The sequence below is a fragment of the Ooceraea biroi genome, chromosome 1, assembly GCF_003672135.1.
Source record: "Ooceraea biroi isolate clonal line C1 chromosome 1, Obir_v5.4, whole genome shotgun sequence".
In the NCBI taxonomy this organism is placed as follows: domain Eukaryota; kingdom Metazoa; phylum Arthropoda; class Insecta; order Hymenoptera; family Formicidae; genus Ooceraea; species Ooceraea biroi.
Window position 1 is genome coordinate 15,994,479 of NC_039506.1, and position 11,485 is coordinate 16,005,963.

At 48.8% G+C, this 11,485-nt stretch overlaps 1 protein-coding gene and 1 long non-coding RNA gene across 4 annotated transcripts in view; one reads left to right on the plus strand and one right to left on the minus strand.

Moving 5' to 3' along the window:
- The window catches only part of LOC105274903 (GTPase-activating Rap/Ran-GAP domain-like protein 3), a 32,996-nt gene extending 24,070 nt beyond the window's left edge, over nt 1–8,926 (minus strand). The window contains exons 1-2 of one of the 3 annotated variants that reach the window (XM_011331385.3): nt 8,714–8,926; nt 5,286–6,738 (exon numbers count right to left, since the gene is read on the minus strand). In XM_011331385.3, coding sequence (XP_011329687.1) covers nt 5,286–5,491 — 206 coding nt within the window. In that variant the 5' untranslated portion in view covers nt 5,492–6,738; nt 8,714–8,926. Of the gene's footprint in view, nt 1–5,285; nt 6,739–8,280 lie in introns of all 3 variants that reach the window. The other 2 variants (XM_011331384.3, XM_011331382.3) reach the window with 2 other exon arrangements.
- LOC109610697 overlaps nt 1–11,485 on the plus strand; it is a 68,076-nt gene that overhangs the window by 52,198 nt on the left and 4,393 nt on the right. The gene's annotated exons all lie outside the window — the stretch shown is intronic.

Below are 11,485 nucleotides of genomic sequence, written 5' to 3' on the forward strand. Positions count from 1 at the left end.
GCAATTTGCGCAATAGTTAACGAGTTATTAATTGTTAAAAATCGCTGTATTAGTCCGGCCTACCGCCGAATGCAAGCGCGCGGCGAGATGCGACCGCCTAGCGATCGAAGTTGCTAGGCGCGAGAATTGTTTATTACAAATGGCATGCCTAGCCATTGCCACTGCGATCGTTAGGCACTCGATCGCTAGGCGGTCGCATCTCGCCGCGCGCTTGCATTCGGCGGTAGGTCGGACTAATACAGCGATTCTTAACAATTAATAACTCGTTAACTATTGCGCAAATTGGAAAACGGTAGAGGACTTTTCGACTCAGTTAGGCCTGAACTATATGCCATTAATCGGTTGCACGGAGATTACCAGACACCCTGTATATATTATTTTTGTATTTTCTGTGAAACCGAGAAAAAGAGCACGGCACGGCGATACACGCAAATGGAAACGTACGTTCTCCGACGGCGAGATGCGGTCCTCTTTTGCACACGGGAATCATTATAGCGCGTGCACGCGCATGTGCGTATACGTATACGTACGTTAATCCAAATTCATGAGAGTAGACGCGTAGACGTTAACATGCATTAAGCAGGCGTCCTCATTTTGACGCGGAGTGCCCGCTGCTCATCGTGCTCGCCGACGTTATCACGAAAATGCGAATTCCACTTGCCTCTGGCCACCGAAAATGATAAAAAGCAGAATTATCGTCGTATCAAGAATTAACATTTTCATCGTGAAAATTAACCTCTCTATTTTCCCCCCTGAAAGCCGACGTCCGCGTAACAAGAATGGTAAGTACGATGGATAAAAGGAAAATTCAGGACGAAGATTTAATGAGCTTGTGTACCTCGCGTTGATATAAATCGCGAAATACGATCAAAATTATCTCATATATTATGATAAAAAATTTTATGAAAATGTCATACGTATATTAAATATTAAATAAAATAGTAATATAAAATAATACATAAAACGAGAGAGAAAAAGCAAATTGTTTTCAACCATATAAAATTTGTTATATTATACAATACAATATGACGTAACCACATCTCGGGCGTATAATCGTCCACTTTCTCCGCGCGAAACGTCCGTCGAGAAGGGGTCGACGACCCAAAGTCATCGAAGCCGCTCAGGCGAAGCCGAAGGGCGCATTAACTCGCGTCTAATGCCTATCAAGGCGTCGGCGTATCCTCGATCGGGTCAGCGTCGTTCTCTCGAACTACCTCTCGTATCCTACCTGGCTGTCTGGAAAAGTTCTGTTATGCATCGCGGCAAAATCGATATGCCGCGCTTTCGAATGCGGGCCACCGGCGCGCGGTGACGTAACGCAAACAATGTAAGTACACCGGGTGCGTACTACGCACGCGGGACGCCGCTAGTCACCGCGAATATGTTTTCTCCGCGAGCCATAACGCCGGGGCGAGCTCTCTCGCGCTCACGTCCACCCGGTTGACCGTGTAATGTCGTTTTTCCTCGCGGATCTCTCCCCGTGTGCACCGCTGCCCACCGCTCACGCCCCCGGCCCCCGTGCTCGCCCTCACGGTGCGCTACATCGTCCGTACCCTCCGGTACCCCCGGTGTCCCTCCGCGCGCCATCGAGATGCCGCGCGGTCGACTTCCGCTCGGCCGAGCGTGATCGAGATTGATCGCCTCGGCACAAAAGAGCGGCCTGACACTCGGCCCAGTCCAATAGCAAAAGGGTTAATTATAAAGAGAGCGAGGCACCAAAATCCGATATCGCGGCGCCACTCGCCGGTGATATTATTCTTGTTTTGCCCCTCGTTGTAACCCCGCCCGGGAGTAATATCAGCGCAGGCGGGGCGGAGCTGTGCTCCAGATCAGTTTTCTTCTCGAAGAGAAGAGCGTACGCGGTATGACATCCCGCGCGCGATGTATTACTTGCGCAGGATTTTTTATCGAGAGACGTATAAGCATTTCTGTCGTTTGCAATTTCTGTTTGAATAAAACGCGCGATTTAGACCCTCGCACTCGTGATGCAACGATATCCCAAAGCTGTAAATACGTGTATCTATTTATTTAGCCTTTTCTTTTTGCGGCGTACTTTTATTATGCAAAACGTATCGTTTCCCGTGCAAACGGGGAACGAAGAGTACTTTTACGCAGAAGAATATGGCCACTCGGCGTCTCGAGAGGCATTCTCGGACATGCCAATGGCGTCGATTGCACGAACACGTTAGGATTGATATCGATCGAATTCCGATGCGGATCACGGGCTCTCGGCACGTCCGACATCCTCGCGGGGGTCGTTGGAAATTTATGATTAAGCCGCACGTACACGTATGAGGGAAACTCTTTTCAATAAAACTTGCAATATCGGCGTGGCGGCGGGAGGTACGGCTTTACGGCGAAACGTGCATGCTTTCGGTGGCTCACGCATCTTTTGCGAGGAGGGTTAATCTCATTATCCCGCAGGGGAACAAAGTGGTTCATAAAGAGACCGGTGTTTCGCTTGAACGCTCCGCTGCCGGATAAAGCGCTGAAATTTTCAACGATTCAGGTACGACGCGGCCGTGCGCGGCGGCATAATAGTCGAGTAGTAATAGAATCTGCTGGGAGCGGAGCGCGGGAATTTCGCGTTGCCGCGGCTTCCCGGCCTGATTACGGTAATGCAGCCGGGCACGAACTGAATAAATGCGAAAAACGTAAACGTTTGCGATATTGTAATTTACGAGTAACTGTGCGCAGGTCGCGCGGTAGGTATCGCGGGTATCGTCATATTAAATTATATTGCTCTTGAACGTTCATTACTGCTTAATAATGAAGCTCGTTAACGTGATTCTGTTTCATGTGCCGTTTCCCGTTCGCCCGTTGCGTATAGAACCGTACGTTTCCACCACTATATACGCTAATTGCTATTTAATTTTGAATTCCTCCTCGCGAATATGGGCTGCCCCGCAGCCTCCCCTCCTCTTCCCATTTTGTTAACTTTCCTCTTCTCCCCGTTTGAAAATTCCCGCTGGTGATCCACCGATCGCAGGACGTATCGCAGTTACGAACCGAATCACGTGACGCTCGAAAGCGCCAATCGATCACATCGCGGAAATGTCCCGACGCGGAATTAATTCCGCGCCTCCCTCGTTAAGACGCAGCTAATTAATGCACCGGTAAAAGCGGCAAGATCGATGTCGGAAATGCGAATTGGACGAGCTCGCTCGTTCGCTCGCGCGCGCGTTTGACGATATCGCGAGCCAGGCGTGCACGTATTTAACTTCGCAAATTGATCAGAAATAATGGGGTGGATCCCCAGGGAGGAAGAGATCGTCTATCGTTTCAGTGTATCTTTACGGCACGCCGTATCTGGCACGTGCCCGGCCGCGTGTGCTCGAACGATACGCGCCAAGAATATCCGCGCGCGCGATGCCGCGCTGCGCGTCGTTTCCTCTCCGAGGGCTTGGGAGGGGCAGGGGGACGAGAGGGAGAGGACGTGACTCCTTCGAATTATTTTCAACCGCCCGCCCGTAAATCATGGCATTATGAGCGCACTCGCGGCCGTTTATTACGGCTGTATCGCGAACTCGCGCGCGTCGTCGGGCTTTAAGGATCGTCCGCATCGCGCATTGTGCGATCTGCACACTGCGATGATCATCTCGAGGTTGTCGCGTGATCACGTGAATTAAGCGAGCCAGGCTCGATCGAGGACCAGCGTTAATGCCCCGCTTGATCATTAATCGTTGATGAAAATATGATTAAACTAATTGAACTTTGAAAGCGCTTTTTATTACGCGCTCGCTCGCGTGTCCGACAATTAAAAGTTCCAGCGAGCGACGCTCGAGTCTAGTTTTTCGAGAGCGTTATTTATTAAAAGCTATTAAGCGACACCCGGACGTCGCACGGACGTCCGGTCGTGTCTTTTTGGAGATGAAGTTAGCCAAAAGCGTGAGGACGGAAGCTAAGCGCATTCCCAAAGGTACAGAGCATCACTCTTTAATAAGATGGCGATTATGTAAAATTGCTCGTGCATTATTGCACCTGAGCAGACTTTCGAGCGAACTTTCGAACCAACTTTCAGGCACATGCAACATGCGGCCGCTCCACGGAAAAAATAAATAATCGGGCGAGCGTGCAATATTTAGCATTAAAGCCCGAACGCTCTTGAAGCGTAGTACTGTGCGAAATTGCGCTCGCGTCGTGCCGACTCAAATCGTGTTTAAGTTTAAGTAATTAAATGCTGCAATCATGATGAAAAAATGTTTAAAAACCGACAAAAATGTATACAACATGATCAGAATTTTATTATATAGAACAGCTGCAACGCAATTTGGATTTTTTAATCATGAATTTATAGAGGTTTTTGTATAGCCTGTTATCAATAATACCGTAAACATTGTATTAACACAGTAACGAATAAGAAACATACTAAACAATAAAAGTTTAAGAATTGTAGAACGAATGATAATGTTCAATTGTATAAAATCATTTTTATTACTTGATTATGTATTTATAATTCTGTGATAGCAGTGCAATTCTTCTCAGTCGTGATTACATAATTTAGCGGAGACGAACTTCGTCGTATCGCTCGAAGGGGATCGAAACCTCGTTTTTCATCAATCAATATCAGTAAGCGGCAGCGATAGTCGCGGTAAACTAATGCGAGGACTGCGATTGTTTGGCTTTATACTCGATTGATCGGTTCGACTGCGCGGCTTCGTACCGTCTTTAATGTTCTAATCTGAAATCATTAAACTTCTAACTAAGGCAGTATCCACTCTGGCAACTCGAGACGAAACACAAGATCGACTGCGTCGAAGAGAATATGATTTTGCTGGTCTGTGCATAATCAACTATACCAAGCGAACCAGTTCGCCGAACAACAATTGAAACTTTTAAATCCTTTTATTCCTCGAAGTTTTTTGCATTATATAAACTTTTTCTTGCGCGCGTATAATAATAGATAAATTTGTTGAGAGGAGAGAGAAGATAGCAAAATATTTTTCTCCAATATTTTTTTTTTCCAAGTTTTCGATATCATATTTAAGTTCTCCACATCATATAATAATTATTAATGGAAAAGAAATATGGAAAGTTTTATTACTACCGTATATTATTATTGCTAACATCAGTTTCCAATTACGAGCACTATCGTTACCTCACGGTAAGATATCGTTATTCGATGACAACTTGCAAACTCATCAGAAATCATAATTCTCTCCTCGACGTTTTCCTTGCAGTGTTCATAAATTCTTTAATCTCACGACGCAGTCGCTAAAAACGTCTCCGACGTGCACGAGAAAGGGTCTTCCATTTAGAAAATTAAAAATTTGTGATACACTTACCTGGTGGTCCATGGTAGCACCTTGTTGCCCTCCAAGCTGATGCTTCGCAGCTCGTACTTGGACCTGTGTCGTAGCGGCGAAGCGGGCACCGCGTTCGCGTGAGCCACATTCTTCAGGCTCTTCGTGGTGGGTCCGGAGAGTGCGTGTCGCCTCATGGAGGTGTTCTCCCTCGTCGACTGATTGATCGTCCTTCTGAGGGAGCTCATTTTTGATCTCGCGTCTTGGTCTTCACGTGTGATCGTTACGCGATCGTCCTCGACATTTCCCGCGCGATCTATCGATCGAAATGGATCACGCCGCTCGCGGTTGGCGCTCCGTCCAGCAGATCGACAATCGTCTCACGCGTTCTCGCGATGCTCCTCGCGAGCGGGAACGTTCCTTCCTTCGAGGATAAGCGGAGCAATCCCTGCCGCGACACGGCAATCCATTCAGCCGGCGTAATCTCCAGCCGCGGGAAAGTTTATCCTCGCCAGACCCAGTTTTCCACCGCGAGGATCCACGCGGGGTGACGGGCACGGGAGCGGCATACCCACTCTCCAACTCTTCTCCGAGTAAACGTTTGTGGGATAAACACGGATCCCGCTCAATTACGAGCACGTCCCGAACTCCTCCCTCTTCCCGCTCTCGCCCTTCGCACCCTTCCTTTTCTCCCTCGCGGAGTGTCGTAGGACCGGAAATCAGTTCGTTAATCGAATCCCCTGCGTCCGTCGCGGAGGGAGACGCCGTCCACTCGTACCCCCGTCGCCACGAACGTCGCCTCGCGATTACGCCTGATAATCGGTGTCAGGACGAACGTTTCCATCCTCCCCCGGATGTGGATCGCAGTTGTTCCGGTTCCACAGAGTTCTGACCGATCGCGATGTCGTCGATCACCGTCGCGTGCCCTCCTTCCGTGCCCTCCTGCGGACTGATCGCAGATGCACCGTGCGCTTATCCCGTGCGGCCGTAAATGGCCACCGTGCCACCCTTCAACCCCACCATCCATCCACCGGCGACGTTCGCCACCATAACTCGCGCTGTTGTTGCTGTTGCTGCTATTACTGTTGCTGCCGTCGCTGCTCAGCATCTAGCCCCACCATCGGCCGTCATCGCCCTACGTAGCTGCCGTCATCCCTCAGTCGTGGACGCTCTTTTCTTCCGACACTCTCCGCACCCCTCTTTTCTTCCCTTCTTCGCTATCGGGTGTTTGCGCGCGAGCGCGCGCGGCTATTAAACTATCGCTCGCGCCTCGCCGAGCCAATCAACGGCCCGGTCGCCGGGAACGGATCATGGGAATGTGCTCACCCCGTGTGCGACGAGATCGTTGTCACTCTGGTGGGAAATCTTGCTCGATTCTTCTTTTTCCTCTCGACGGCGCGTAGCACGGCGATAAAGTCTACGTGCGAGCGAAATTATCGGGATTGCCAGCACGTCTCTGTTGCATCACGCGTTCCTCCCTTTGACGGTAGATGTACTAGAAATGGACACCAGATCCTTAAGATACTTTAGATCGAGAAGGAAGTAGTCGTCGACGGATGCGAGTGTTACGTAAAGCTTCATCGAATTATTGGAGCTCTGCGAGAATTTCCGGCGCGTCGCAGCTCTGTTCCTTTTATCAAGTACGAATTTATCGGGATCATTCTGTCGAAATCGGCGAACCGAGAGGGAATCTCTGTCGCGCGTTTGCGTCTTTTTTTCTTTGCGAGAAATCTCGACGCGACTCACGATGAAGGACGAATTTGCTGGGATTTTAACGGATGTTAATTCCTCTGAATTCGCAAAGTTCCTCTCTTAATTCGCAAGCATTGCCTCGGGCTCGTATAATCGGACAAAGAGCAAGGACGAGCAAGAAGGACGAAGCGGACGCCAACTGCGACACGAGTTGCGTCGCAATATAATAACTTGGAAAATTGTTAACGAGTCCTTCCGCGTTTTCGAGCGCTCACGTAACGTCTATGCGGCGCGAAGTTACCCGTGCGTGAACAATTGCCCTACCCTTTAAACAGAGTAATCGTGCACGAGCCCTTGTACTGCACGTCAGTTATGCACGAGCTCTTGCGTCTAAGAATTCTTACCAAGTTGCAACGCAAGTCTAAAAGCGTATTCTATTTTTCACTGGTTACTCTTGATACGGCTAATGTGTGGCCTTTAAGCCCTTAAAGCCTCACAGTCGTTGCGCCCTTAGAGCCTTTTTCTTTTTAAAAAATTTCTAAATTGCCACTGCGCTCTCTCTCTCTCTCTCTCTCTGTCTCCCGTTGCGATAATAATGACCTTTGTCATTTAAATGTCTCGATGATTAAATTCCAAATTAATCGAACACGCAAATTGTAATTAATTGTTACGCGGAAATTAATTGGCCATTTGCAACCACGTTTTGCGCGTGGCAATCAATTGAAATTTTTAATTCATGTACACGCGAATGAGCGCATTGTACACGCGAGGCTCGGCCGTTATTGAAATTTTTCTGCGCTCGTTCTACCCTTTCGGCGCTAGATCGCACAACCACTCACGTTAGAAACTGTTATTGATCGTGAAACTTAGTTTTTACACGCTTCGTATGCGCGTGATAAAGATAATCGTTAGTCGCGGCCACAGACTCGCGCTTCATCGTGGTACTGGCATGCCCTTCCGGAAATAATCGCGCAGAAACAGGTGCTCGTGCAAATTTATTCTACCAAATCTCTCGAAATGGACGTCGATCTATTCGCTGTCGCTATCGCTCGTCGTTCTCGCAGAGTTCGTTTTAAGTTCGCTATGAAAATTTTGGTCATTAATCACGACGGAACTTTGAATGCAATTATGCGTCGCTGCGAAACGCCGCGTCGGCAGAAAGAGAGAGAAAGAGACAAAGAGAGAGAGAGGAGAGTGACTTTTCGTGTATAGAATATACCTGATGAACATACTAACTAATTAATATGCATACGCTTTCGACACAACCTATCTCATCCTCTTATACAACCCAGACGTGACATCAGCGTGTCACGCTCCAGCGGAACGTTTCGCAACAAGTACACACCTCGCGCGGCCGTAAGTGGATCAACACGACGACGACGACGTTCCCCCGTCGATTCTCAGCGATGACAATCGCTCCAGACAAGACGGGAAATGTACAAGGGTGCAAAGTGCCCTCGCGTGCACCGTCGACGCGCACGTTTCGCAATCAGCGCGAATTTCCGCCGGATTACAAATTACGTTCTTCGATCCTTCTGCTCGCGTAAAAGGTTGCGGTTTCGAAAGCTTCGGTCTCGAAAAAGAACGACGTTCGTTTAACGCGACACGTCTCACGTGCGTGTCACTGATCGTCGCTTACCCCGAGCGGCACATGCCTCCCTAAGGGTACACCGGGGCCCCCTTGACGTCGCATCGTGGCGCGTCGGGAACGATCACCATCGCGCGTTACGTAATCGCGGTTCCGCGAGACACGTAGACGCGGGGACCGTGAGACGTACACTGTGAGAGATCGAGGGGTGAGAGGCACCCCCGGGATCCGCGCGACGACTTCCACCAGCAGCGGATGGAGCCGGCACAAGGATGGAGGAGAGCGCCCCCGCGGATCGCGGGCAAGCTCGGGCACGACCGTGGAAGACTGCGCGATTCACGGCCAAGTGAGATAATTCCGCGAAGGGTAACGCGAAGGGGCGCGCGCGGGAAAAACGCATGCGTCGACGCCGAGAGATCCGCCGCCCCGCATGATCGTAGAAGGAAAGCACAGTACGTACGCGCCTGGCACACTCGGACTTGTTTTCGGGAAAACAAGCGCATATATCTTCGCCGAGGGTGAGGAGGACGAGAGCCGGACGAGGGTGAGAGACGGCGAGAGGGGAGAGGAATGGGAGTGCGGCTGGAGCGTCGCGTCTTTTTCCACTCGAGGGAGAATCGATCAAGCAGGGGGAGACTTCGTAGAGCAATTAACAGGAGAAGCCTTTTCCCCTTCTCTCGCTCCCTCTTTGTCTTCTCTTCTGGTTTTCTTTGATGCGAGCTCGAGATCGCTTGAGAGGATTCACGAGATCGCCGCGACGTCGATGGATCCCGCACGCGCTTTGCGGAGTTCTTTTCTTTTCCCGGTCTCGCGTAATCAATTTAGACGACACTCGCCTCCTCCGATTGGACTATCGACGCGAGTTCTCACCCGGATAAGTTCTCCCGTGGACGACACAATTTGATTGTCGCGCCAGACGCGAGTCCGCACGTTGAATGGTTCTCCCGGGTGCCGTTTCTTACCTTCTGCGTTTCGTTTCGACTTTTCTCAGATGAATTACTCGAGACGCCATCCGGAGAATGTAGTTTAAATCTGATCCTGCAGTTTGCGTGCATTCTGCTTTTACATTATATTATACCTTATATCTTTATTTGTGATTATAATCTAAAAATGAGATTTTCTTTATTGTAACGTCTAAGATCGCGCGTTTCTTTCGTTATTTTTCGAGCATATATGTAACAATGATGCAAATAAACATGGCATAAATAAATTCATTATTCATTCGAAAAAGCATTTCGCAGTGGTCTCTCGTCTGCGTTGAAACATACAATTCACACATATATAAACATTTCGCATACAGAAAGGCACGCTGAAATAAGAATTCTCCAGTGAAGTCATCATTATTTTTATTATTTTTATTCGGCAATAAGAATGACAGTACAAGCCGCCTTTAGTAACGAATTTTATTAATAGCCACGTTCACCGAACTCGCTCGGAAGATCGTGTTACGCTTCCCATCTGTCCGCGACGCTGATTACTCGTGTCGAACGCATCGCAACTTGGACTTGGATCCTGTGAGCCGTGCAAATTAATCCCCCTCCCCGCACAGTAACACGAAGCGACGAGACGAGGGTTGCATGATTTACAGCGCGCTTTGACATGCGTTCCATTAACGTTCGTGGAGGCGTCGCGGAATTTCGGGGCCTAACATCGAGCTTATGTATCCACTATTATCGAACAGTACCGTGAGAACAACGAGGGTACGTTCTCTCCGCTTTATCTTTGATCGGGGCGGTTTTCCGCGCCGATTACTTCTTTTAATTCCCTCGTCCCGTTATGTACATCCCCCGTAGCACCTATCTCTCCCGTTCACACGAGTTCTCGGCGGAATATTGCACCGACACGTCCGGCTCGAAGACGGTTCGATCCGGACACAACGTCGCACCCGTTAGAAAAAAGTTCGATATAAAAGAAAATAAAAAAACGGAAAAAGAAAGGAAAAAAGAGAAAAGAAAGGAAGAGTAAGAAAACAGTAAGTGTAAGTCGTCTAGCAGCCTAATCCGTTACACATAATCCGTTAATTCCTAAAACGATACAGCCGCGCCATTCCACCCCGTGAAGAAGCTTAACGTTAAGGGTCGCGCGACACACCTCTCGCGCCCCGCGTGTTTCTGTCATCGCGAGCGCGCCGCTGTGAGTTTTATTATTAAGGATAAATATTATACAAGCGTTTCGTTAATTTCTACTTAATATCGGAAGCGTCCTCGTTCGCCGCGATATAGGATTTCCACCGGCGCGGCGCTGGAAAACTCTCTCCCCGAAAAGCTCTCACGAGCTCGCCGAGATGAGAACTTTCGACACTGATAACGCGTCGTTCAGTAATTGCCCGGTATGATTTATTATCCCATTACCCGCACCTAGTATTCCTTTCATGCTCCGCTCGCGTTTCATGTTTTATTAATCGGGCCACGCTTAACGTCGATCGCGATACTGCGACGTTCAAGGTATGCGCGAACTTTATTTATCGCTGCTTTTGATTTACAATTGCATGGGGGGCGATACACGTGTGGCTGCTTCTTCCTATCGTATCATCCCTCCACGGAATTCGTGGGGGATTACGGTAATGTCGTGCTACATCGATCTCGAGCCCCCGGACAGATTCAGATTCAACAAGCGATCAACTCGGGCTCCTTCTCCGAGCCGCGCCAGATCGAACGGAAGTTCCGCGAGTCTTTGCTCGCGTGTCGATTAACGTGGAATCGCGTGTGAACGCAGGACAGTACATAATGCTGCTGGTATTTCGGTAGTGCTGTTAAATGTTACAATTCTACACAGCAGTATAAATTATAATATTAAGTACTTGCAAAAGTTCGTAAGGTCGCAAATGAATGGATTGCCCCAAAAGACGAATTATTTTATCAGCGCGGGATCAAACTATTACTAAACTATTGACAGCAGGTTATTGATTTATTGAATCAATACTTTGATTAAAATATTATATTGTTATTAATAAATATACAAA